At 49.6% G+C, this 24,301-nt stretch overlaps 1 protein-coding gene across 4 annotated transcripts; it reads left to right on the forward strand.

Moving 5' to 3' along the window:
* Window positions 1-973: 973 nt before the first annotated feature.
* On the forward strand, window positions 974-21,822 carry Cpa5 (carboxypeptidase A5). 4 transcript variants are annotated; one of them, XM_005402440.2, is made up of 13 exons: window positions 974-1,369; window positions 2,128-2,186; window positions 2,712-2,926; window positions 3,932-4,013; window positions 5,126-5,260; window positions 13,218-13,316; window positions 14,531-14,632; window positions 15,816-15,917; window positions 16,253-16,363; window positions 16,741-16,831; window positions 20,428-20,627; window positions 20,944-21,028; window positions 21,500-21,822. In XM_005402440.2, exons 3-13 carry the CDS (start codon window positions 2,763-2,765, stop codon window positions 21,685-21,687), a joined length of 1,359 nt encoding a protein of 452 aa, XP_005402497.1. In that variant the 5' UTR covers window positions 974-1,369; window positions 2,128-2,186; window positions 2,712-2,762; the 3' UTR covers window positions 21,688-21,822. The 4 variants fall into 4 exon arrangements, with proteins under 4 accessions (XP_005402497.1, XP_005402496.1, XP_005402499.1 ...); XM_005402439.2 differs by having other exon boundaries at window positions 974-1,355; XM_005402442.2 differs by lacking the exon at window positions 2,128-2,186.
* The last annotated feature ends 2,479 nt before the right edge of the window (window positions 21,823-24,301 follow it).

Genomic DNA, 24,301 nt, shown 5'->3' on the forward strand with positions numbered 1-24,301 from the left:
TTTCAAATAAATAAAAGCAGAGATTTATGTTTAAGGAAAGTAACCCCCCACCCCCACCCCCACCACCTCCCGGGGAGGGGAAGTTTTTAAAGACAGACTAGAAGCAGAAGGAAAATAGTCCTGGATACAAAGTGCACATTTAGGAAGAAAATCCAGAATTCTGGCATTCTGAGAAAATCCTCAGGGGAAAGTTTGCTTACCTCTCAGGTATCTGTCAGCTGTTATGACCTTTGGAAAATTTGTAAATGCTTGCTTTTGTGCCAAACCAGTAGCATTTTTGATGCATTTTCTTAAAAATTAAAAAATATTTTTCTAATTTTTTAAAATCCTGTACATCGAGTTGTCTCATTCGAGCAGTATTGTGTAGTGATCTGACCTGCCCACCTGCAGGAAATAAAAGTCCTCCAACAAAATGTTTTTAGGGAGACCTCTCCTCAGTCCACATGGATGGCTTTCACATGGCCTGTCCACAGCTCTATTCTTCTATCTGCCTGTGTGCTCCTCAATTACCTACTTACTCCATTAGAAATATCAAGGCCAGGGTGGTGTTATTCTCTATTTACTCTCAGATCTGTGTAAGGACCTGGCACATAGTAGGTGCTGAGCAGACATTTATTGAGTAAATGATTAATGAGCAGTTAATTATGAGTGAAAAATCAATATGAGCCATTGGATCAAACACAGCTGTGTGTTTCTGCATCAAATCCAGCTATTAGAAGCAGTGCTTTTAGGGCTGGTGAATTTTCCCTTTGAACTCTGTTGTCCAATATGATAGCCATTTACCACATATAGCTATTTAAATTTTAAATTAATTAAAATTAGATAACATTTAAAATTCAATTCTTCAGTCACACTAGCCACGTGTCGGGTGCCTAGTGACTACCGTACTGGACAGCATGGGCATAGAATATTTCCATTATCACTGAAAATTCTATGGAAAGTGCTGCTATAGAATTCTCAGGAATTCCTAAAACCACTCCTCTCTCTTTCTCTTTTACTCTTGCCCTCGCTCTTCTCTCTCTCTCCCATCCCTAAACCAAGTACAGGGATAGCTGTCTCATTGTTAGTGACTTAAAATGATGCTTTTGAGCAAGAAGATGCTGGGTGCTTTTGGTGACTAATACCATCCCCACCTTTTTCTTTTCAACTCCTAAGCTATTGTTTACCAGCACATTCTTTTCTTCCCATTGCCACTAAAGCAGCATGTTCTTTGAAGGGAAAGCATAATTGCTTTCTTTTCTAGGTCCTTAAACCCTTTGCTAATGTTTCTGTCTGTGAGCTCCCGAAGCCAAAGCTGAAGCCGGGGTTCTAGGAGAGTTCGGCGCGTCTGAACAGCTGACCCATGAAATCATGGAGTAAGGCAGGAGAGGTGGGGAGCGAGCGGGGCTTTCTGTCAATAGGCCAGCTTCCCCCTCACACACAGGGCTGGTTAATTGGCCATTCTGGGAAGGGATGTATGGGGAGGGGGGCTTCTGAGACTCGCCAGTGACAGTTAAGTGGCCTTTTGTTGATGTCCTCTATGGAACAACTTGGTTGGATTTGTCTCTGCCTTTCCCCTACCTCCTGTGGATTTTCTGTTAGATTCATCATTTACCATTCAGGCATCATCTTTTGCTTTTTCCTTCCAATATGACGGCTTTGTGTGCTGCTTTATTCCTGCTATTCCCAGACTGTGAATTGGGCTGTGTGGGGCTCCAGCAGGACCGAGAAACAGACTCTGCTATAGGCTGAGAACTATAATAATGACTCCAGTGGTTTTCATGTCCAGCAGAAAACACACTGCCTGTCCCAACAGAATGGTGACTCCCTAACAACAGAGACAGGGATCTTGGCCCAATTTTTTCTCATACAGTATATATTTTCTCTCTTCTCCTCTCTTCTCCTCTCCTCTCCTCTCCTCTCCTCTCCTCTCCCCTCCCCTCCACTCCCTTAACCTGTCCTCTCCTCTCTTCCCTTTTCCTCCCCTCCCCTCCCCTCCCTGTCCTCTCTTCTCCTCTCATCCTTTCCCCTCCCCTGTCCTCTCCATTCTCTTCTCTTCCCCTTCTCCTGGCTATGCAGCGGAGACCTGAAAAGCAACCGTGACTGAGAGTTAATGCCTCTGAAATAATAATACATTATGTTTTTTAGGCTTTGCCAAACCAGTTCACCCAGGTTGTCTCATCTACTACCCCCCAAATCCTCAAGAGGTAGGGAGGAGAGGTGTTATTAACCTCATCTAACTGATGAATTAATTGACAGGTTTAGCAGAATTAGATCAGCGGCCCAGATGTTTTAGACGGGAGTTGAGCCCCCGGTTTTCTGTCTCTGAGCCCAACGGCCTTTCAATGCAGTGCACACCCTCATGTGCCAGGAGGATGTGGCCTGGGGACAGTGTGCATGGACAGGGAAGGAGGAAGAGTACAGAGGAGCCAGTTTCATAGAGGAGGGAAGAAAGGAGTGATGCTCTGGGGCTGATAGCTACTCCTCTTTCCCTGGAGATGGAGGATTTGAGGCTCATGATGAGGTTGGGCTAGTCAGTGTTCCTAAGTCCCCCATAGAGGAATGGAAAGCTAAGGACCTTGTTGTCCTCTTTCTCTCTTCCCTCTCCCCTTTGCAGAAGATTTGCCTAGGGAGGGTAGGGTGTGGGGTTGGCCTGGCTTCCCCAAGACCTAGCATGTGGGCGCCATATGCTGGGTGCCATTCCCTGTGACAGAGCCTAATGCCCTTCTCAGGCTGGAGCTGCCAGCCACTTTTAGGTGCTGCACTGCCCGGAGGCCTGGGCCATGCCTGGGAGTGAGGAAAGCTCTGGAAGCTCATCTGGAGGAAGAAGCATGCAGGGAACCCCCAGACGAGGCCTGGGCCCCAGACCACCTCCTGTGAACAAGTGGACACTCTTGCTCTGCAGCTTTATCCTGGCAGCGGCTTGGGGCCAAATGAATTTCACAGGGTAAGTGGCCTCTCCTCAGAGAGAGGGAATACTGGCTCTCGGAGCCAGGGGACCTGGGTGTCCCAGCAGCTAGATGTGTGTGTCTGTCCTGCTGGAACTGGATAAAAGCAGAGAAGTTGGGACTTCTATCTCCATTCAGAACCTACTTCTGGCTTCCTAGTGTCTCCCTCTTTTGCTCCATGCCACTCAGTGGTGTTACTGTGTCTTCCTAAGTCTGAGGTCCAGAGGTAAGTTTTCAGGGTTCTAGGAATCCCCTGAAATCATATGAATTAGTATATGTATTTCTTTGGCAGATGAAAAATTCATATTTTTCCTTAGATTCTTAAAGCAGTTAGTAAACTTCCATGAGACTATGTACTCCGACCGAGAGTGGTGTGGTGTTGTCCTCCTTTGAGTAACAGAAAGTTCTAGTATGCACATACCCTAGGCCCTCTGTGGACATGATTTGTGAGCACCCCAAGGATCCCAGAAGGTAGAGATGCTCTACAGATTTTTATAGCAGAGGACACATCGCTCAGAGAGTGGGTTCGTCACCCATGATCTCAGCCAAGGAGGGAACTCACACCACCCCAGGCATCAGGTGCTGGTGGCACACTGCAGGCGGCTTGTTTTTGGCCTCTTGTCCACCCAGCTAGAAGGGAAGGAGCTCAGTTCCCCCTACTAAGGTGGGATGTGGCTGTTCAATCTCTTGCGTGGCCTGGGTGTTCCTGTATGAAGAGCACTTGGGGCTGTCATCGGCCCCCTCCAGCCCCTGTATCTGTTCCTTTTGTTCTCTGTGTGTGTAGATTCAGTAGTAGCAGTGGCAGGCTTTACTTAATCCCCTGGGTGGTCTGGTCTGGGGGCTGGAGGGACCCCTGGCTTTACGCTGAAGAGCTGTGGCTCCCAGAGCTCCAGGCCTTCCTCCTGGCCCCTTATCTGTACGCCTATCCACTCTGACTCTTCTGAGTCACTCAGCCCGCAGGAGGCATCTCCACAGCTCTGTCTGCCTTTGCTGTGTTTTTTCAGAGACCAGGTTCTTCGCATCCTGGCCAAAGATGAGAAGCAGCTGTCACTTCTCAGGGATCTGGAGTCCCTCAAACCCCAGAAGGTGAGGCCTGCAGGTCAGGACTTGGGAGCCACCCCCCTCCACGTCTCCTGCACCTCGGCTCTCTGTCCTGCTTCCCCAACCCCAAACCTGCCCTCCTGAGGTCTTTGTCAACAGTCACAAAACTAGAAAAGTCAAATGTGGCTCCCCTTCGGGAAAGCCTAGGCACACTTGCCGACAGCTTTGGGAGGCCTTTCTAGGCCCTGGCTTCTCTAGTTTTCCCCTTGGTCCTGGATCAAAGACAGAGGGCTGCTGAATGGACCCCGAAAATGGCTTGAACTTAGGAGGCCCAGGGGATGTAACTCAGTGGTACAAGTGCCTGCCTTGCAAGCACAAGGTCTTGAGTTTGATTCCCGGTACCAAAAAAAAAAAAAAAAAAAAGAAAAGTCATCCTCTCAGAAAGAACCAGAGGAGGCCCAAATGTCCCCAGTGGGATCCACACAGCACAAAGACTGGACACATCTGCTTCCCACTGGAATGGCTCAGCTTGGGAAACCTGTGTTTCGCTTGGGTTCATCCCTGCCAGCCCAAGCATTTGTTTCTGAGAACATTTGTCCTCTACAAGTTTTTACAATGGAAAATTCTTTTTGACAGTTGCAGTAGAAGGGTTTTTTTTTTCAAGGCTGTTAAAACAATTGGACATGTCTGCAGGTGGTCCAAAGCCACTGCTCCTGAGTATCCGTGTCAGTGCAGGCTCATCACACTTTCTGGGTTTCTGCATTTTACAGATGAGAAACATTTAGGACATGGGGTCCAGATTAGGCCTTTCCTGCTTCTCCAATGGGTTGGGAGCAATGATGCCTCCTTCTTCTGACCTGGGCTCTTGTCCTACATGATGGACTGTCTCACCTTAGGAATTCTTTAGGGGTCTGTGGATTCAGGCCAAGGAGCAAAGAGTAAATGAGGCTGGGAGAGAGACAAAGAGGGGAAGGAAACTTGGTGACCAGGGGATTTTATTGTCTATTTATCCCTGTCTTTCTGTTCACTTTAGCATTTTCATTATGGAACTGGAGCCCTTCTAAGTATAACAGGGAACCATTTGTCTCTCCAGGGTACCTGCAGGGGTGCCAAAGGACGGGCAATAAATGCGTGTTTTTCTCTCCTTTGTGAACAAGGTGGACTTCTGGCGTGGCCCAGCCAGACCCAGCCTTCCTGTGGACATGAGAGTTCCTTTTTCTGAACTGGATGACATCAAAGCTTACTTGGAGTCTCATGGCCTTGCTTACAGCGTTATGATTAAGAATGTCCAGGTGAGATCTCACCCTGGTCCACAGGCAGGGCTCTCACCTTCTCTATCCTTTTCTATTGGGACTCATTAGGGAGGAAAAATACTCAGGCTGAAAGTGGCACTTTGCTTCTGGATCTCCATCTGTGTGTTTATGAACATGCCGTGGAAGGAATTAGGTTGCACATTTCTCAGAGAACATTTAAGCCTAAGGGCAGAGCTAATGGAGGTGAAGAGTACTCATAACGGGGCAGTGGCAGGATACTGCAGTGCATCCTCTCCGGGAGGAATTTACAGCTAACAACAAAGCAGGAGACAGGAAGGCTGCGGAGAGGAGGAAATCACTCAGGCCTTTCCCAGGCACCTCTGATAGACTTTGCCTTTCTGACTGCTCCCTCCTGTCCCCCTTAGTTTCAGCAATAAAATGCTGGGGGTGGAGGGTGGTGGTGGGTGGGAGTGTTCATGTTCTCTAGAGAAGCTAGGGGTAGTAAAGGAAGCTTAGTGTGACCCTTGCCACGCTTTCCTCCTGCTGCTGTAGGGCTGTCTGTGCTGGGGCTTCTCTCCCAGGCAGGAATGTCCCAGAGGAACAGTTCTGGGTGAAAGGCTGCAGACCCGACCCTTCCTCGTGAGCACCCTAACCCCCACACCACATCTGATGCTGCACAGTCCAGCGTCTTCTCTGAACATGAAATTCTATTTCCACTGTCCTGTCTTTAGTGACGTCCTGAAGATCCTTTGAAAGGTGCTAGTGGCACAGCTTTCTTCGGAAATGATTCTTTTGGGTACCACGCAGCCATTAAGCCTTCCACTGCATCCTTTCTCCTATGCAGTTGCTGGCCGTGTACCTGTGGAACTGTATCCACAGAGATTCATTCCTGACATGATGTTCAGCGCTAATCTCTTCTAAGGGCTTGGAGTGTGGGAACACAGAGCCTCCCAGAGCACACACACTTGACATCACATGCCAAGGGATAAACGCATTAGACAGCATTCCTTTCCCATGCGAGCATAGGGCTGGGGCTCTTGGTCCATTCAAAGTCCTTTATCCCTCATCAGGCACATCTGTTTCCTCGCTCAACATGCGAGGGTGGGATGTTTCTCTAATTAAATCCCCCACAAACAAAAATGGAGAAACTCCCACAGACAAAAGAGGCCACCACATCAAAAGAAATAGAATCTAATTCTCATTTTTAGCTCATGCCTCTGTTTTGAAGTTTGCCTTTCCTCGTTTCTGCTGCACTCCGGGAACCCCTGCAGCATTTGGCAGACAGATATGCAGAGGTCTGGTAAAACTTTTTGTTGAATTCTGCACATGAGGGACAGCCCCAGAGTCACCTCTGAGCCTGCCCCACTGGCTCCTCTGGATCTGTGCTCTGATTCTTCTCTGCTGGTCCCCTCTTTACCCACCCATTCCCCCTGGGGGGGGGGTTGCGATCTCCCAGGAAAATGCCCTAACCCAGCCAGGCAGGAGTTTCCCAAGCAGGCCATGGTCTACTGAGCATCAAGCACTGACTGCTTCCTGGAGATTGCGCTGTGGCTTCTAGGGTGCTGCAGGTGGGGGGCGGCTATTGTTCCCATGAATTTGTGGTGATGGGGGGTGGATCCCAGGAGAGGACTGAGCCATGCACCAGCTGAGGGATGGGAAGGGCTTCTTGGAACCCAGGCTGTTGGTGACCAGGCTGATTTCAGAGATGGACACACAAGCCTAGCTCTTTTCTCTGTCCTATGGATCGTCCCAGCCCCTGCCCTCGGCATGGTATGCCCTGCATAGTGGACCCTTAATAGTTATCCCCAGAAGGAATTACCCCCTTGTTTTGGCACAGGCCTGTGCTTATTGATGTGTTGTTTTCTCTCCCTGGCCCCCTCCCTTCTGCCCCTCAAGGTCCAGGTTGCATTAGCTTCATCCATCCTGACACTCCTGACGCTTAGCTGGTGCTTAATAAATGCTAATCGAATTAATGGATGTGAAGAGGAAAGGGAAGAAGAGAGGGTGTGTTTGGCGCTGGGTGCAGGCTGAGAGAAAGGGCAACAACCCCTGCTTTTGGCTTTCATTTTGGCCAGAGGCCTGGGAGATTTTTAAGGAAAGGAAGTGCACGTTCCCTGGCTCTGGGACCGGCAGGTGCCCGAGAAAAATGAGGTGGCTCTGTCCACTCACTCACAGACACAGAGATGCCTACTGTGTGCCTAGATGCGGCAAGGCGCTGGAAACACAAAGATAAAAACCGACCGGGGCTGTATCCAGGGGAGTGGGAGAGTGTGGGGGTGGGGGAGGGGAGTCAATCGGTGATTACAATGGAGTGGATGAGTGCACCGATGGAGAGGGAGCAGGTTGCTATGGGAGCAGAATACAAGAGGCGCTGCACGTCTTGAGCTGAAAAGGTGGTAATTACGGTGTGTGGCGGCTGCAGAGCAGGGAGGGGGCTGGGCAAGGGGAGGGAGCCCTCTGCTCCAGTGGCGACCGGGCCGTGCTGCTCCGCAGAGGGCACTTTCTCCCCGCTCGGAGGTCAGGATTGTATCCCCCAAACTGTGGGGAAGACTTTAAGGGGCTTTGATCAGATTTGCATTTCAGAAAAACCACTCTGCCAGCGACAGTGCTGAGCTGGGGACAGGCCCGGTAGAGACAGGAAGGAGGATGGTGAGGAAATTGCAGTGGGCCAGGCAAGAAATTATCTGATTCTGAGTGAGCTCTATTTGCATTTAATTTTTCTTCACCTCCTCCTTCTTTGCAGCCCTTTGCTGCTTTTTTTCCCCCTAGGATGAGTCACCATGGAAAAGCTTCACTTGAGCAATCAGTGCTGTGGATTTTAATGGCTTTTTTTCTGATTACAAAATTAATAAATATTCATGTTAGATAATTTGGGAAATAGGGGAAAAGCATAAGAAGAAAACAAAAATCATCCATGCTCCGACCATCTAGGGCAGAATACAGTTCCCCCTTCTCTATTGGATTATTCTCGCCTGCATCCAAATAGTTATTTATCCCATCTTAAAAAAATCCTGTCTTGATCCCCCTCCCTTCCCCACTCCAGCTATCGCCCCAATTCCTCTACTTCTTGTAAAGCAAAACTCCTGGGAACATGACTTCTTACCCTGGTGGTGCCCATGTTGGCGGGCGGCCTGGCCCTCCCTTCTGCAAAGCTACCCTGGACTGACAGTGGCAACCAAACGCTAGGTCCAGCTCGGCAGTCAACTCCCCGCGTCCACCTCTCGTAATCAGCCTGTGCTGTTCCTCCCCGAGCTGTGCTGTTCCTCCCCGAGCCACGTCCCTGCTCTCCCAGGGCCCTCGCTGTCCTGCCTTGTCCTAGCTTCTTTGCTTCCTCTTTGCCTGTAGGTTTCCTGCTCCCTCATCCGGATGTGGCACAAACCCCTCCCACCTCCTCAAGACTGGCTTATTATCCTGGCTCCAGCCTGCCCCTCTCCCCCGGCTCTGGGTTCCTGTATCTGGCCCCTCCTCACCATTTCCACCGGGGGTCTGGTGGGCCCCTCCAGCCCCTTAGGTCACCCCAGCCCTTATCTCCTCCACAGCCTTCCCCAGCTCAGGAAATGGCAACGCTGTCCCCCCAGCCACCCAATCACGGAACTTAGAGTCATTCCGGACTCCGCTCACACCCACATGCAATCCACCAGCAAATCTCTTGGGCTCTTCCCTCAGAATATAGCTCAGGACATCAAGCCTGGTCTGCAAGCTGTCCTCCCTCAGTTGGATTAGCCGTACAGGTCTCTGAACATCTGTAAGTCCAATCCTGTCACTCCTCTGCCCAAAACCCACCAGTGCCTTCTCTTCAACTCAGAGTAAAAGCCAAAGTTCCGAAAGTGGTCACATGGCTCCACATGATCTGTTCCCTCTTCTGCCCCTTGCTTATTCTGCTGCACACACATGGGCTTCCTTGATGTTCCTTGAACTTACCCGACCCATTACTGCCTCAGGGCCTTTGCGTTTGCTGGCCCTCCATCTTTGGAGTGCTCACCCTGCAGATATTTGCTTGGCTGATTCACTCACTGCTTTTAAAACCTTGCTCACACATCCCCTCTTCCTCTTATTTTAAATTGTACCCTTTCCCCACTACTTCCCTAACGCCGGCTCCTCCCCTGCTCCATGCTCCTTGGCATTTTCCCTGTTCTCATGTCCTATACAATTTACCTCTTTCCCTTGTTGATTTCCTGTCTTCCCCACTAGACTGGGAGTGCCACAAGGACACAGTTTTGTTTGTTGGCTGCGTGCCCTAGTGCCCGAAGTGCGTGCTCAACACGTATTCCTTGGCTGGATGGAGGGTTTTAAAGCAGAGATGCTGTGGGCTGGTGCAGGTGGGCACTGGCTCTCAAGGGGAGAAGCAGGGAGCATTGCAGGAGAAGGCAGGCAAGAAGGGAGGAACTGTGGGCGAGACCTTAAGGGAGAAGCCGAGCCTGGCTGCAAATAGAGGGCAAGGACAGGCTAGGTGTCGTGGTGCACGCCTGTAATCCTAGCAGTTGGGAGGCTGAGGCAGGAGGATTGCTGAGTTCGAGGCCGGCCTGGGCTATGTAGTGATACCCTGTTCTGAAATTTAAAAAACAGGCAGGGACAGAAGGGGACCCAGCTTCCTAGGTTGGGCCACATGAGGGACAGGTGCTAACTTGGTGCTCAAGTGGGGTGTCCGCCATTAATGGGGCATCTGCCATCCAAGCCTGACAGACTCACTCCAGATTTCCTCGCCATGCCTTGTAATGACCCATCACAGAAACCTGGAGTCACCCTGGCAGTTACTCTTGTCCCTGTAGCCATCGGTGGCGTTAGCACTACAGCTAGCATTTGTTAGCATTTACTACATGCTGGGCAGTAGGCCTTAGTCTCTGCAATCCACATGAGAACAACTGAAAGTATATGCCAAAGTATGTGATGACATGACTGCCATTTCATGAGGGAAACTGAGGCATGGGAAAGTTAGTAATTTGTCCGAGTCGGGGTCTCACTAAAGACAGCCTGGCTCTGGCAGCCACACTCTCTGCTCCTGTGCCATCTGCCTCTCTTCCTGTCTGTGTGTTGTTTTAACTTTGCCCTTTGGCAGTGAAGTCAGAGTTTCAGCTTTGAGCTCTGAGGGGCTCTGTTCTAACAACTAAAGGTCTGCAGCCCCCCCGCCCCCCGCAAATGCGCATTGTCACTGCCTCTGCCCACAGAGCAAACGTGAGGTGGGGAAGAGAGAGCTGGAGCTGCCACGAGGGGAGACATCGCCACAGCACTCCCCACCGTGTTCCTGGGAGGGTCAGTGCTGAGAGGTCCGCTTGCTGCAGGCCTCAGCTCCACCTTCAGGCCCTTGGCCTCCTCGCTGTCCTACCCTGGGTACTGTTCTTTACTAAACGCCCCCTGCATTCCTTACCCTTGTCATAAATTAATTGGCACCAAAGTATTACTGTCTCTGTTAGGTTATGGCTTCCGGGGAGGCGAATGGTTGACTTCTGAGTTTCTTGGTCTTTTTTGTGTTTTCCTGAGGAGCCTGACAGGACCATAATTAGGCATCCTGAGCCTGTATCGAGGCCGCATTCTTAGCTCTCCCATCCTCTTCCTTTGACTCTGGGAAGGGAATAAACATCTGTGCAGTGTTCTGTCCAGGGTGGATTAGTGTTCCTGGAACTGGGGCCCAGCTGTGAGGTCCAAGCATTCCCAACTCGTAAGAGGGTGTCCTATCCATTCGCAAGGTTGGGAGAGCGTCTGGTGTTATTTGTAGAGTGGTGCTGACCTCCCATTTGCTTCCAAGCTGTTGTGGAACAAAAGGTGCCCTCGCGGGAACTCTTCCCGTGAGTGTACCTGGCTGGGTGGGAAGAACTGCACCCTCCTGGTCCTGTCTTCCCAGTTTCTTCTCTCTGCTTTTCACCCTGCCTCAGATCCCTGCCAGAACCTAGCAGGTTAGGCCCCTGATCCCTGTAACTTCATTCTAATGAGCACAAGCAGGGACCAGGCCTGCCCTGGCCCAGCTGCTGTCCCTGCAGCTGTTTACCACAGCTGGTCATCAGCCCATAGTGGCAGGCACACATCGGTCATGGTGGGCTGCTGAGATTTGACTGGATTTCCTGGGAAGAAGGCGCATTCCTTCTGGCAGAGCTTCCCAGGGTGGTACTTGTCAGGGGTGGCCAGCAAGGATCAGGGTTTCTCCAGCCATGTTTAACTTAACTAGTAATCCCAGCTTTGCCCAAGGGGGAGTGCCTCAGCCTCGTCAGTCAGCTGGAAAATATTGCAATTATCATTGCCTAGCATGTAATCAGTGCTCAAAAATAAAATCAAATGAGCCCCAGACATTGATTTTCAGTCCCATTTTGAAATCTACGAACTTGAGAGTCACGAACAAGTGGGTTGGGCCCTCAGGGATGTATTAGTCATGGACCCTCTAGCAGGATGTGTTAGTCATGGACCCTGCAGCAGGAGGTGGGGAGACCCTCTCTCCCAGCCCCAGGATCGAAGCCCATTGCTGCTGTTTCACAATAGCCATTAGGGCTTTTGGGTTTAGCATTATTTATTCACTTAAGAGTCCTTACTTACTGAAGTAGTAGAAGCACATTGTAAACTGAAAAAATAGAGAAAAAAATTTCTCAAAGACCCAATCTTCTATATTAATAGGCATTGTTAGCATTTTGGTGTATATATTTTTGGCATTTTAGTGTCTTATTTTCTTAGGCTCAGGGGCACTTGGTTTTTATTATTTCAAAAAACTTTTTAATTACAAGAGTACTATAATGGAGTTTTCAGCCATTGTTAACATTTTTTAGATTTGTGTCCTCTGTTTCATATAGATGATTAGATAAATAGATGATAGATAGATAGATAGATAGACAGATCTACGTGTGTATGTTATTATTGTTGGCCTTTAGTTTGGATAGCTAGCCTCAAGGAACCCAAGGCTAGGAAATGGAATATATAGTTATCTTACTTCTGTCAGTTGTTAGCTTTGCCATGTTATCTCTCCCGTCTCTTTATCTCTAAAACAAGAAGAATTAATCCTTGCCCTGGGATCTGGTTGTCTGACCAGATCAAGTGAGATCATGAGCTTAAAGATGCTTCATAAACCATATGACTCTGGCTCATAATAAAGCATCCTGCAGACTCTGTTGTGACCCAGAGCTGTAAACAAGGGACGCTTTGGGGTTGATGAGGGTGCTGATCAGCATCCTCTGTGGAATTTCCTGTACTGGACAGTCAGTGCTGAATCCTGGGGTGCCTTAGCCCCTGGGTGCTGAGATAAGAGTACAACCTTGGGTGGAGGACATCTGCCCAACTCACTGTGACCCAAGCTGGAAAAGGACCCCGGATGATGTGAGCAGTTCCTAGGGTCAGCGGGAAGTGCATGGGAGGGCTGAGTGCCAACACCAAACTGGCACACAGGACCTGCATTTTCCCCTTGTATTTGTGTTTAGGAGGCAGCTGACATGGTTTATGAAGACACTGGCACATTAATCATGATTGAGACTAGACTCGTCCATACCTATCTTTCCAAATGGCTTGACACCACTTGTTTAGGCTACTATCTAAGGGGTGTTAGAGCTGATGCTGGGGGTCAGAGGAACCCTCTGCTCTCCCCAGGGGTCAGTGCCCATGGTTCTGCTGGGGTCCAGATTCAACAGAATGTTAATGAATGTTGGCAGTAGACCAAGAACGTCATTTCCAAAATGTCATCATATCCATTATTACATCAATAAGACAGACATTGCTGCCTCAAATTTCAAGCTGGGGAAACTAATCCCACAGCCAGTTCTACAGTGAGTTGGTGGCAGGAAAGACCTAGAACCTGGCTCTCCAGACTCCTTCTCTTGTGCTGATTTGAAAAATGGCAGTGTGTATGCCAGTCAGCCGGCAGAGTCGTCCCCCGTGGCAGTCTTCCTTTGTGTGGCACATTCTCACAGTGGCTTGATTTCCTGCGTCAATGCCATGTTTATGGACAGCCAAGCAAGACTGGGTCCAAAGAGGCCCAGTCAGCCCAGCCCTTGCCTGCCCTTCTGATGCGGTTCCCCTCTCCTAGGTGCTGCTGGATGAGGAGAGAGAAGCCATGGCAAAGGCTCGCCGGCTGGAGCGCAGCACCAGTAGCTTCAGCTACTCCTCTTACCACACCCTGGAGGAGGTAGGCCTGTCTGGGTCAAGCTCCATGTCTCTCATGCAACTGGGCCCCTTAGTCTCCAGACTCCGGCAGAGACCAACGGAGGTCTGTACGAGGCTATGAACTTGGGGAGACATTAGATAGTCTGCTAGGCACTCAGCTTAAAGTGGCCCAGAATCCAGCAGATAGAGGGGACTTTTGTTCAACAGTACCGCCCTAAGTGGTATGGAGCAGAGTGAAGAGTCTGCTGGGCAAGACAGCAACTGCTGGGCGGGGACCCATGATGGGCCAGGACAGGTTCGGCCAAAGCTGCCTTGATGTCCCATCCTCTGGTGGGGGATCCATTGACTGCTCCATGACCAGTCTTGGTGTTTGGTGGCCCCAGCTGTAGGTGGTTAATGATCTAAGGGGCAGGAAGCCAGGTGCATTAGAGAATCAGAGTTGCCTTTGCTGGGAGAAAAATTCATGATCACAGTGGCAGCTAGGGCAGATGTGGCTGATGGTGACTTGTTTACAAAGGGCAGTGTGTAGGAGAACATAAAGGAGGGTGCAAAAAAAAAAAAAAAAAAAAAAGGAGGGTGCAGAGATGACCACTCCTGAAGAAAACTCAAGGCACAGGTTTCATTTTATGTTAAGGACATAATATTGTCGATATTGTCCACTCTCTTATTATCCTCATTTTCTCATTTTACAAGGCCTGTACTAGATAATCCATTTTCTTTCTTATATTTCTTAATTATGTGTATTGAAAGATTGAGAGAATGAATTAAAATAGCTGTCTCATTACTGATGCCAGAGGTCAATAAAACATGAACCCTGCCTTCAGGTGGCTGAGTCTAAAAGGGATTTAAAAAAATAAAAAAACACTGGAAGGTATGTGTGAGATCTGTCAAATGGACTGAAAGGGCCAAAGAATGAAGGCAAGGGAGAATTTCCAACCACAGAGAGCCACCAGCTCGGGCTGGGCACTCAGGCAGACTCAGTTTGTGCTCATCTGCCAGGCGGAGGCACTGTTCTGCGCAGGGGGGAGGGCCTGGCAATCAGCGGGTCATGCTCACTGCCCTGAGCTCTGAGGGCATCTTCAAGTTTTGCAATTCTTGATCTGATTCTTATAGACTCTCAAGAGAGTAGGAAAGCAATGAAGCAGGTGGATGGGGGTAGGGGAGGAGAGTATTCTGTGACATATTGGGGTTCACCTGTCTCCTGTTTACCTACCAGTCTGACTTCATTCCTTTCAGATCTACAGCTGGATCGACAACTTTGTAACTGAGCATTCAGATATCGTCTCCAAAATTCACATTGGCCACAGCTTTGAAAACCGGTCCATTCTTGTCCTGAAGGTAAAAGCTCAGGGACAGCCAGGAGACCACAGTGACAGCCTGTGGCCCAAGGTTGAGCTCTCAAGGGCAGTGGTGGGTGGCAGTTTTGAGGAGAAGGAAGATGTGTATACCGCTGTCCTCGGGTGACATTGAGGGAACCACCCTTGAAGTATGGACAGGTGACAGTGTGGTGACTAGGCAGGAAGTGGTGGGAGGGTTGCTAAGGAGTTGCAGCTACAGAGTGGCAGTTGTCACCCTGGACTGGGGATGTGCTCGTGGGTGAGTCATTGCTATTCCTGTTGCCTCTGTTGCTTTACTTGCTAAATGGGTAACGTTAGGTATGTGGAAGGTTCATTTGATGGTGACTGAGGTCATCCGGTTCAGGGAGGCGCACAGATAGGCCTGAATCTCTGGACAGACCTCTCAGGCCTTGACAGGAGCCCCTGATGCAAGGCTTGAGTAAACCTGGCCATGGTAGTGCCCTTGGCATGAAGGAGGCAGGGTGGATAAGTGCAGAGCCCACCAGAAAGCAGTTCTTAGCAGGTGCCTTAAAATGTACCCGTGGGCCCTACAGGGCACTTGACATCAGATTTCAGGAAAGATAATCCCTGATGCCCTCAGCCATGCTCGGCTGGGTGCTCCTGAGCAGCCTGACGGCCTTGTATAGCTCGGCCTCTGGCCTCTCCTGTTTCTGCTGCCATCCCCCTACAAGACGCCGTCACGGTCTCTCTTTAGTATTGTCTAAGACGTTGATATCCAAAGTGTGGTCCTTGCACAGAGCATCGCTGTTCCTTGGAAAGGTGCACGTTAAAAATGCCAACGCTCAGAACCCTCGCTAGCCCTGCTGAATCAGAATCTGCATTTTAGTAAGATCCCCAGGGGATTGATTCATGTGCCTATTAAAGTTCAAGAAGCACTAATCTTCAGATGTTCTCAGTCCTGGGAAATCCTGTGCTTCCCGCTGGATCTCATTTTGCCCTCTGAGAGTAGCACGTATGGCCGAAGTCTCCCAACACCAGTACTTGCTGGGCACATGTGCAGATACCTGCGCACCCTCACTCACCCTCACTTGTGCTTGGGCCAAGCACATCTGGCCCATGGAGCCATCCCAGGCACTGTCAGTGCACCTGGGGCGTCTTTCCAGGAAGCCCCAGCAAGTGCACCATGAGGTCTCCATTCAAACCTCTTTGGTTCTTTTTCCCAGTTCAGCACTGGAGGCTCTCAGCGCCCGGCCATCTGGATCGACACTGGGATTCACTCCCGGGAGTGGATCACTCATGCCACTGGCATCTGGACTGCCAAGAAGGTCAGCAGGGACTTGCATACGAGGGGCAGCTGTGATGGGGGCTGGAAAGGGAGGGGCTGCCTGAATAGTTAAGGTCACCTCCAGCTGAAAAATGAAACTTCATTCCCTCAAATTCAGGGTGCTCTATCTCTCCTGTCCCCTGGAACAGCTACCAGGTGCTCTTGGCAGCACAGAGCTCATGTCTTATCCTCTGCCTTCCAGTTGTTTAAAATCCAAGCCTCTGATTTTGGATGGCCCAATACCACCCCTTTCTGCAGCCACTGGCTGTGCAAATGTCCTGTTCTACCTCTGGGGAGATCCTAGCAGGGCCTCCCATCCCTCAAGCTTTCTTGCAGATTGTCAGCGAGTATGGCAAAGACGGCATCTTGACAAACATACTGAAGGCCATGGACATCTTCATAGAGCTCGTCACCAACCCTGATGGGTTCGCTTTCACCCACAGCATGGTGAGGATACATGGGAAGCTTGGGAATCAGGAGTCAGTTCTGGAGTGGAGCAAAGAAAGGCCCCCATGTCCTCTGGAGCTGGTCCCTCTGAGGGCTTCGCAGAGGACAGGAGGGCTTCTCAGGCCTGCAGTTATGGCCTCTTGCCCTCCAACCCCTGCCCACCATTGGCAGCCTGTGCTCTGGCCTCCCCCTAAACTTTGGCTTCAACCACAGCATACCTGACCTGCAGCCTTGGCCCAGCCCCATCTTGTCCTGGGGGTTCTTCCTTCTGCTCATCCCTACCCCACCAGACCCCTCCTCATCAACCAGGATGGCAGCACTCCCATGCCCAGGGAGTGGGCCCAGTGAATGAGGTCACCTGACCTGGGCTTTCTCAGAACCGTTTGTGGCGGAAGAACAAGTCTATCAGACCAGGAGTCTTCTGCATTGGCGTGGATCTCAACAGGAACTGGAAATCAGGCTTTGGAGGTGTGTGAGCTGCAGTCCTGGGCAGGCTGTCCCACTCTGTCAGGTTGGGTTGACTCATAACTTGGGAGGCGGGGACAATACTGTGAGCTAACATGTGTGTGTCATGGCTAGGGAAGGCAAGTGTGTGCGTAGGATTGGCCCTGGGCTATGGTAAGGGTTATGTTTGTGTCAAATACAAGTATACATACAAATACAATACAAATATACATATACAAGCTTTTATGGGATCATTAAGGGAGCTCCCAGCTGCTAAATGAGGACAACTGCAAAGACTGAATCCTAACCTGAGCAGGAGGCACGACATAGTCTTGCCAGTCATTCAAAACCCGGCATTTACAGCACATCTGAAATGTCCCTAACGCTTCCCTGAAAGGAGCACAACCCAAGGAAACATCTCTGAACTTATTTCCTGAGAGCTCTGACCTGAAATCTACCCTGTGGGAAGGTCAAAGTAATAGTTCCAATATAGAAGGAGCCAGATTCTTGCCATCAGAGACGACTTGAGCTTGGCTTTGATTTTTGACCAATTACTTTGTGACCTTGGGCTAGTGGACTGGCGGGCTGGTGCATATCTGCAGGGCTATATGAGCCCACCACTGGGCTGGGGGGAGTCTGCTCCTGAATTCCCTGCTATTTTCTCTGATTCTCTCTCCTTCATGGGTAGGGGGGAAACTGAACACCCTCTCCAAAGCCCAGAGATAGTACATGGACCCAAGGAATGTAACAGTTGGGTGGGTGGGATGCTGGGTCCAGCCAAGACAGTCACCAGAATGTATACACCACCCTTGGCCTCCAGATGTGGTATCCACACTTCATGGGTGTGGGTAGGGGAGTTCAGTCCCAGAGGGGACCGTGTCGTTGCTATTCACAGTAGATCCATAAGCTGGTTCAGACCTATGGCAGAGAACATTCTAGGTCTGGATGCTCACGGCTCTGAAAACCTGGCTTCTTGATGTCTGTTCGCATTGAAAACTAAGGACTGTTCTAAAGCACTGGGATTGAGTCCCCCTCAACCCACAGTGGCGGGTGTGGGAGGGTCCAGGCTCTGTATGTCACCGCTGCTGTAAAGCAGCAGGACTGTCAAGTTAGGCATTTCCACCTCCACATGACCAGGAGTCTGCCCTGGGTGGGCATCCAGGTGGGCCCACAGCACCAACTGCAGTCAGTGTCCGCAGATCCTCAGATAGCCAGCTCAGAGAAAGGCAAATTACATCTAAAAGAAAATAACTTTTGTGGGTTTCTCCACAGGGAAAAAAAAATCCCTGTATATATACAATGTAAAAAACAATTATGGGAAAAAAAAGCCCAGAGGGGCCAAAAAGCTCCCATAATCCCACTACCCAAAGATTACTGCTTTTAATAATTTACCATGTCCTTCCAGAGATTTCCCTTTGCTACAAATTACATTTTTAGAGAAGGAAAAATAAATAGCTAATGAATCCATTAGCAGGTACTTGTGAAACAGGCAGGCTCAAAGGACCTTGACTGAACGTCAGAGAGGCAGGCAGCTAATTCCCATTTGGTCAGGGGAAGATTAGTTTGTTCTGCTTAGCTCAAACCAGAACTAATGGCCTGAAGTGTTTCTCCATATTTGGGCAAAGCCACCTGGTTGTTGGCAGGGGAACCGCTTTTGTGCGTGGGCTGCAAACACAGACAAAGCTCTCAGCCTTCCCGCTCGCTCACTTAGCTCATCTGTTGCTACTTGTCGTTCATCAGGGGCAGCAGGTGCAGGGGCTCGGGGCAGACACAACAGCCAGGGCCACTGTTAGCCAGCCCAGAGGGCTGCCCCTCACCCTCTTGTTCTTGGCAGTCTTGTCTCCTTCTAATCAGGGTGCCCTGGCACAGGCATGGATGGCCAACCAAGAGGGGATGCGCTCTCAGGTGATAGGATGGCATCTGGGTCGGTGACTCAGGTGGGAAGACTTTGTTTATGGCTTTATTATTGCCTTAATCTAATGGCTGTGTCAGGAGTAGTCCGGAGACCTTGCCTTCCACCATGCCTGCCATCTGCTGCATTGCTAGCCTCATCTGAACTGGTCACTGGCCTGGTCTGCTGGTCACGTGCAAAAGGGGTGCTCTGAAATCATCAGTTGGCTTCAGAACTTGGTGAGCTCCCTAGCCTCTGACCTGGGCTTAGGTGAAGCTATTTCAGAGAGGAGGGAGGGAAGGAGGGGCTGAGGTGATCTCTTCCTCATGTTTCTGTAACCTACAAATCTTGACCAACCCTCCACAACATGGCCCTTGGAGAGGTAGGAAGCATAAGAAGAGTGGAAGAGGAGGGAAGGAAGTGAAGAGGATATGGGAACAAATTAAATTTGTCAAGACTAGATGCACATTTCCTCTCTGCTCTTTCCTCCACATAGGCCTCAAGAAGAATTTTCCAAGACTTCTTGCACTTGTGGTTCTCAGACCAGCTTCAGGCAGTGATGGGGACGTGATCTGTCCTTTCCTGGCTCCCAAGTCCACAGAGCACCTGTAGCCATGGCTGGGGCAAAGCTTGACCAGACACCAAGTCTGAGCATTTAGCAGTGAACTCAAGAAGGGTCAGCCAGAGGCAATGCTGCTCAGGGGCAGCTGGGAATGGGGCAGAGACCTCTGGTGCCCATGGATGTAGCTTCTGAGGCAGGCCTGCCTTTCCAGGGAACCCCGCTCAGGATGTACCCAAAGGACAACCACAGGGGGCTCCTTGTTGGGCTGCAGAGTTGCTGGGTGTCTTAGTTACTTTCTCTCATTGCTGAGACAAAATATCTGACACCCAAAGTTAACAGGGGGAAATGTTTATTTAGCTCACAGTTTATAGAGGTTTCAGTCCATAATCAGCTGGCTCCAAGTCAGGGCGGCTTGACAGAGGCCATCACAGAGGAGAACAGTTCATGGTGCCCACAGAACAACAAAAGCAACACGGGAGGGAGGGACAGGCCTCTTTCTGTCCTTTATATTATGTGCAGGCTACCTGCCCTAGGGTGGGTTTAGCACATCCAGCCTTAATCCTAGCCAGAACTATGTCAAACCAAACAGTGGACTGATTGACTGATCACATACCCTAAATCTCAGCACCACACATTCTAGATCCACCCACCTCTGAGAAGCCCACCCCGCCATGACTGCATGAGGCTTGTGTGGGGGGGGACATCTAGACACAAACTATAACGCTGGGTCATAGTGTGGTTCTGTATCTCTGATATATGAGGTGTCGGTGTGCAGCAGTAACAAATACCCCTTCCAAATCTCAATGGCTTAATGCAATTAAAGTTTATTTTGCATGCACTCAAAATCCAATGTGGGTAGGTGACTGTCCTTGGCAACTCTCTTCTAGTGGAGGCAGAGGGACCTGGGATGCTACTTTTATCTAAAATATTTTGCTTCCAGCCAGGCAAACTGATTAGAGTGTGCAAGTCATTCCTGCCCTTCACAGACTCAACCCAGAAATGATACATCATTTCTGCTCATTTTCATTGGTCAGATGTTGTCACATGACCTCAACCAAACTGCAAAGGAGGCTGGGAAACATCAGGGAACAGATGAATATTTTGTGAGGACTGTCTCTGTTCCACCCGGGAATTCCAACTCTTTGAGTGGTTTTATTTTACTTCCAGGAAATGGCTCTCACAGCAACCCCTGCTCAGAGACATACCATGGGCCGTCACCTCAGTCAGAGCCAGAGGTGGCCGCCATTGTGGACTTTATCACAGGCCATGGGAACTTCAAGGCTCTGATCTCCATCCACAGCTACTCTCAGATGCTCATGTATCCATATGGCCACTCTGTGGAACCTATTTCAAACCAAAAGGAACTGGTAATATTGGCTGCTTAGGGCTTGGGGGAGGAGACCTCTTCCCTTGAAAATCTGTTTGACACATTTCTGGAGGGTTCAGGCTCTTGTTCCTCAAAATGAGGGTCTGACTGCTAGAGCCCATACTTGGGAGGATGGGAAGCTTGTTTTTCTCTGCATCAAGTTCAAGGCTGGAGGTGCTGTGTTCCCTTCTCAGAAGAGCTGTCTGCACCATCAACTTCTGGGACTAAGTCTGTACTTCTCATCAGCTGCTGAGCGTGCAGGGAGTGTGGGAACCACTTTGAGCCCCAGACACTCCCTCTCTGCTGTTGTCTTGCAGTACAGTCTTGCCGAGGATGCAGTGAAGGCTCTGTATGAGGTGCATGGGATCAAGTACATTTTTGGCAGCATCAGTACCACCCTCTGTGAGTGAGCCTCCCTGATGACTGCCCCAGATGCCATATCTACCTGGGGTCAGGAAGATGCAGACTGAACTTACTGGTGGCCTGGCTGGCCATATAGCAGTGCCACAGGCTTAGCAGGTCTGGGCCAAAGCTGCCTATCACAACTAGGGAGTAGGGTGGACAGTGGCTCCCAGGCAGCTGCTCCTTGGTGGTATCAATGCACAGCTCCTGAAGCCTGGCTTATTGCAGAGTTCCTTGCAGGGAAAGAGCCTCAGCCTTGTGGCCTCTGTGGCTTGCTGTTTGCTGGGGAAGAGGTGGGCTGGGTAGGCAGGGTGTGTCCCAGGATGAAACCTGGGCCAGGAAGTGTGATGTGCTCTGGGCTGGGTGGGGGTTTGATTCCCAGGGTTCACTTTCCACGTATGATGCCCCTGTACCCTGAGACCCCATTCCTTCCTTCCTTTGGGGGAATCTTTGGGGCTCTTGTGTTTCTAGATGTAGCCAGTGGAGTCACCGTGGACTGGGCCTATGACAATGGCATCAAGTATGCCTTTACATTTGAGCTCCGGGACACAGGGCACTATGGCTTCCTGCTGCCAGCTACACAGATCATCCCCACGGCTCAGGAGACGTGGATGGCGATCCGGACCATAATGGAGCACACCCTGAATCACCCCTACTAGCAATACTACTGAGAGTACAGCAGGCAAAACCTGCCTCCTCCCCAAGGCCTAGGGCTCCTCCTAAAACCCAGGTTATGCATCCCCTCCCCACACCTTTGCCCAGACTGCAGAGAAATAAATATAAGTTTGAACAGGCTTTGCTTCCTCTGGCATTGTGGGTTCAGCATTGAAGAGGAGACAGAGGGTTGCTCTGCAGCCCCAGAGGCAGCTTAACATGCCTGGGGACCCTCTTCACTGCCCTATTTCCCTGCCTTCAGGAAAATGAGGGGCCTGCAGGCCTAGCCATCTTCAGGGATCTTAGGGCCAAAATAGGTAACTCACCCCTGGATAGCTACTAAAATATACATTGTCCCAGGAGTACTGATATTTCACATGACCATACAGGGATGGTGTTTGACTTAAAGGTAGAGATCCTGGTAGGGGCATTTCTGGACCTTTGAGAGAAAGGTAGTCACATGACCTCAACAGACAGAGAGCCTCTACCTCCACCTGCCTCATTTCCTATGGTGGGGAGGTGGCAGGAGCACATTTTAAGGTGACCACTCTCACTAATCCGAGAACTGAATATGAACAGCCACTGGTTTATGACCATCTAGCACCTACTCCAGCCCAGGCCATAGGTAAGTAGGCATGTTCTCTTTGAGAGTTAAAGGGGTGCTAGTGAAAGAACAGAGTGAAGAGACAACCCACTCAGTGGGAAAAATTTTTTTGCCAGTTGTTCCTCAGAAAAGGGACTAATATCTAGAATATATAAAGAATGCAAAAAGGGAAACATTTCCCAAACCCCCAAATTTAAAGACCCAGTCCAAAAATGGGCATCTGAAATGAATAGACACTTCTCAGATGAATAAGTACAAACAAGAAGTAAATATACAAAAAACTGTACAACATCACTGGTCATCGGAGAGATGCAAATTAAAACAACACTGAGATTGTATCTCACTCCAGAAAGAATAGCTGTCATCAAGAAATCAATAACAAATGTTAGTGGGATGTAGGGAACCTCTTTCCACTGTTGGTGGGAGTGTAGACTGGTACAACCACTGTGAAAATCAGTGTAGAGATTCCTCAAAAAACTAAAACTACAGGTTCCATTTGACCCAGCTTTTCCCCTTCTTGGTATTTTCCTGAAAGAGTTAAAAGCATCATACTACAGCAATATATGCACACCCATGTTTATAGCAGCATAGTTTGTAATAGCTAAGTCTTGGAAACAGCCCAAATGCCCATCAACAGATGAATGGATGAAGAAGATTTTTTAATGCAATGGAGTACTACTCTGCCATAAAGAAGGGTAAGCTTGAGACATTTCTAGGTAAATGGATGCACCTTGAGACCATACTCTTAAGTGAAATAAATCAGACACACATGTTTAAATATCACATTGTTTCTCTGGTATGAGAAACTGAAAGGGTAAATAAGGACCAAAATGTATAATAGATATTGGGAAATAGGAAGAAAATGTTCAAATGGGAAGGAGAACAAGGGAGGGGGGAGGGAGGAAAGAAGGGAAAAGATAAAAAAAGAGAATAGATGGAAACAATGCTTTTGTAAATAAGGAGAGGAAGAGGGGTTGAAGGTAGGGAAGGGGGTCAGGGAAAAAAGAAGAATCAGGATATATCACATACAGGTACAAATTCCCCTTGATGAATGTGATCATTATGCACACCTAGAGTGTACCAATAAAAGTAATTAAACTAAAAAAGAGCTAAAGGGGTGCTATTTTCAGATCCTAATGAGGTTCCTTCTCCCCTCCCCATCCTTCCCCAGCACTGGGGAGCAGGGATGGAGGGTCTGCCTGCTTTGTCCTCAGGGCAGCCAGACAGCTCTTAGAAGCAAGACATCAGCTGAAGAGCTGAGTGGGTTTGTGTAAGACTGCAATGGGAACACTAGTCTCAAGAGGAAGAATTTGGTTTGTAAAAGCCAGGCTCTGTGTGTGTGTGTGTGTGTGTGTGTGTGTGTGTGTGTGTGTGTGTGTGTAAGAGAGGGGGGGAGGAGACAGAGAGAGAGACAGAGAGAGAGAAGATTATGGATGCCCATGACAAGTGCCAGGAGGACACAGAGACAGGGAAGAAAGCAGAATGAAGTAAGAAGAGCCCCCTCCTTTCCATTCAGCTTGTAAAGAGAGGAGTTGTTGGGCTAGTTGGTGGAATGAAGTGGTCTGGGATGACCAAACCCCAGGGAAGGAGCATATCCATTATGGTATCTTCACAGCGAATTAAATGGCTGAGGAAAGAGACTCAGCAGATATTTGAAGCAGCCATATGGCCAGGCACAGCACAACGGTGCAGCTGTTGAGAGCTCTGAGCAAAGACACAAGGGACCTGGCAGGTGAGGAGGCTTCGAGGAGAGGCAAGAAGGCCGAGCCCCAGGGCCATGCAGCCAGCAACTTGGTGGCACTGTGGACATCCACTGAGCATGTGAGTGCCCAGGACCAGCTGTGCCTGTGGAGGCCCTGGAGAACCTGGATATCTGCAGAAGAATTCCCAGTCTGGTTAAAATGTCCCACAGGAGACTTTTTTTTTTTTTTTTTTAAACTGGAAGCCATTTGAGTGAGCTGTGCTAGAATTTCCAGCCTGAACTTTTTCTGCTGTTAGTGGAAATACAAGGTTAT

The sequence above is a fragment of the Chinchilla lanigera genome, unplaced genomic scaffold, assembly GCF_000276665.1.
Source record: "Chinchilla lanigera isolate Chin_1 unplaced genomic scaffold, ChiLan1.0 scaffold00078, whole genome shotgun sequence".
NCBI lineage: Eukaryota > Metazoa > Chordata > Mammalia > Rodentia > Chinchillidae > Chinchilla > Chinchilla lanigera.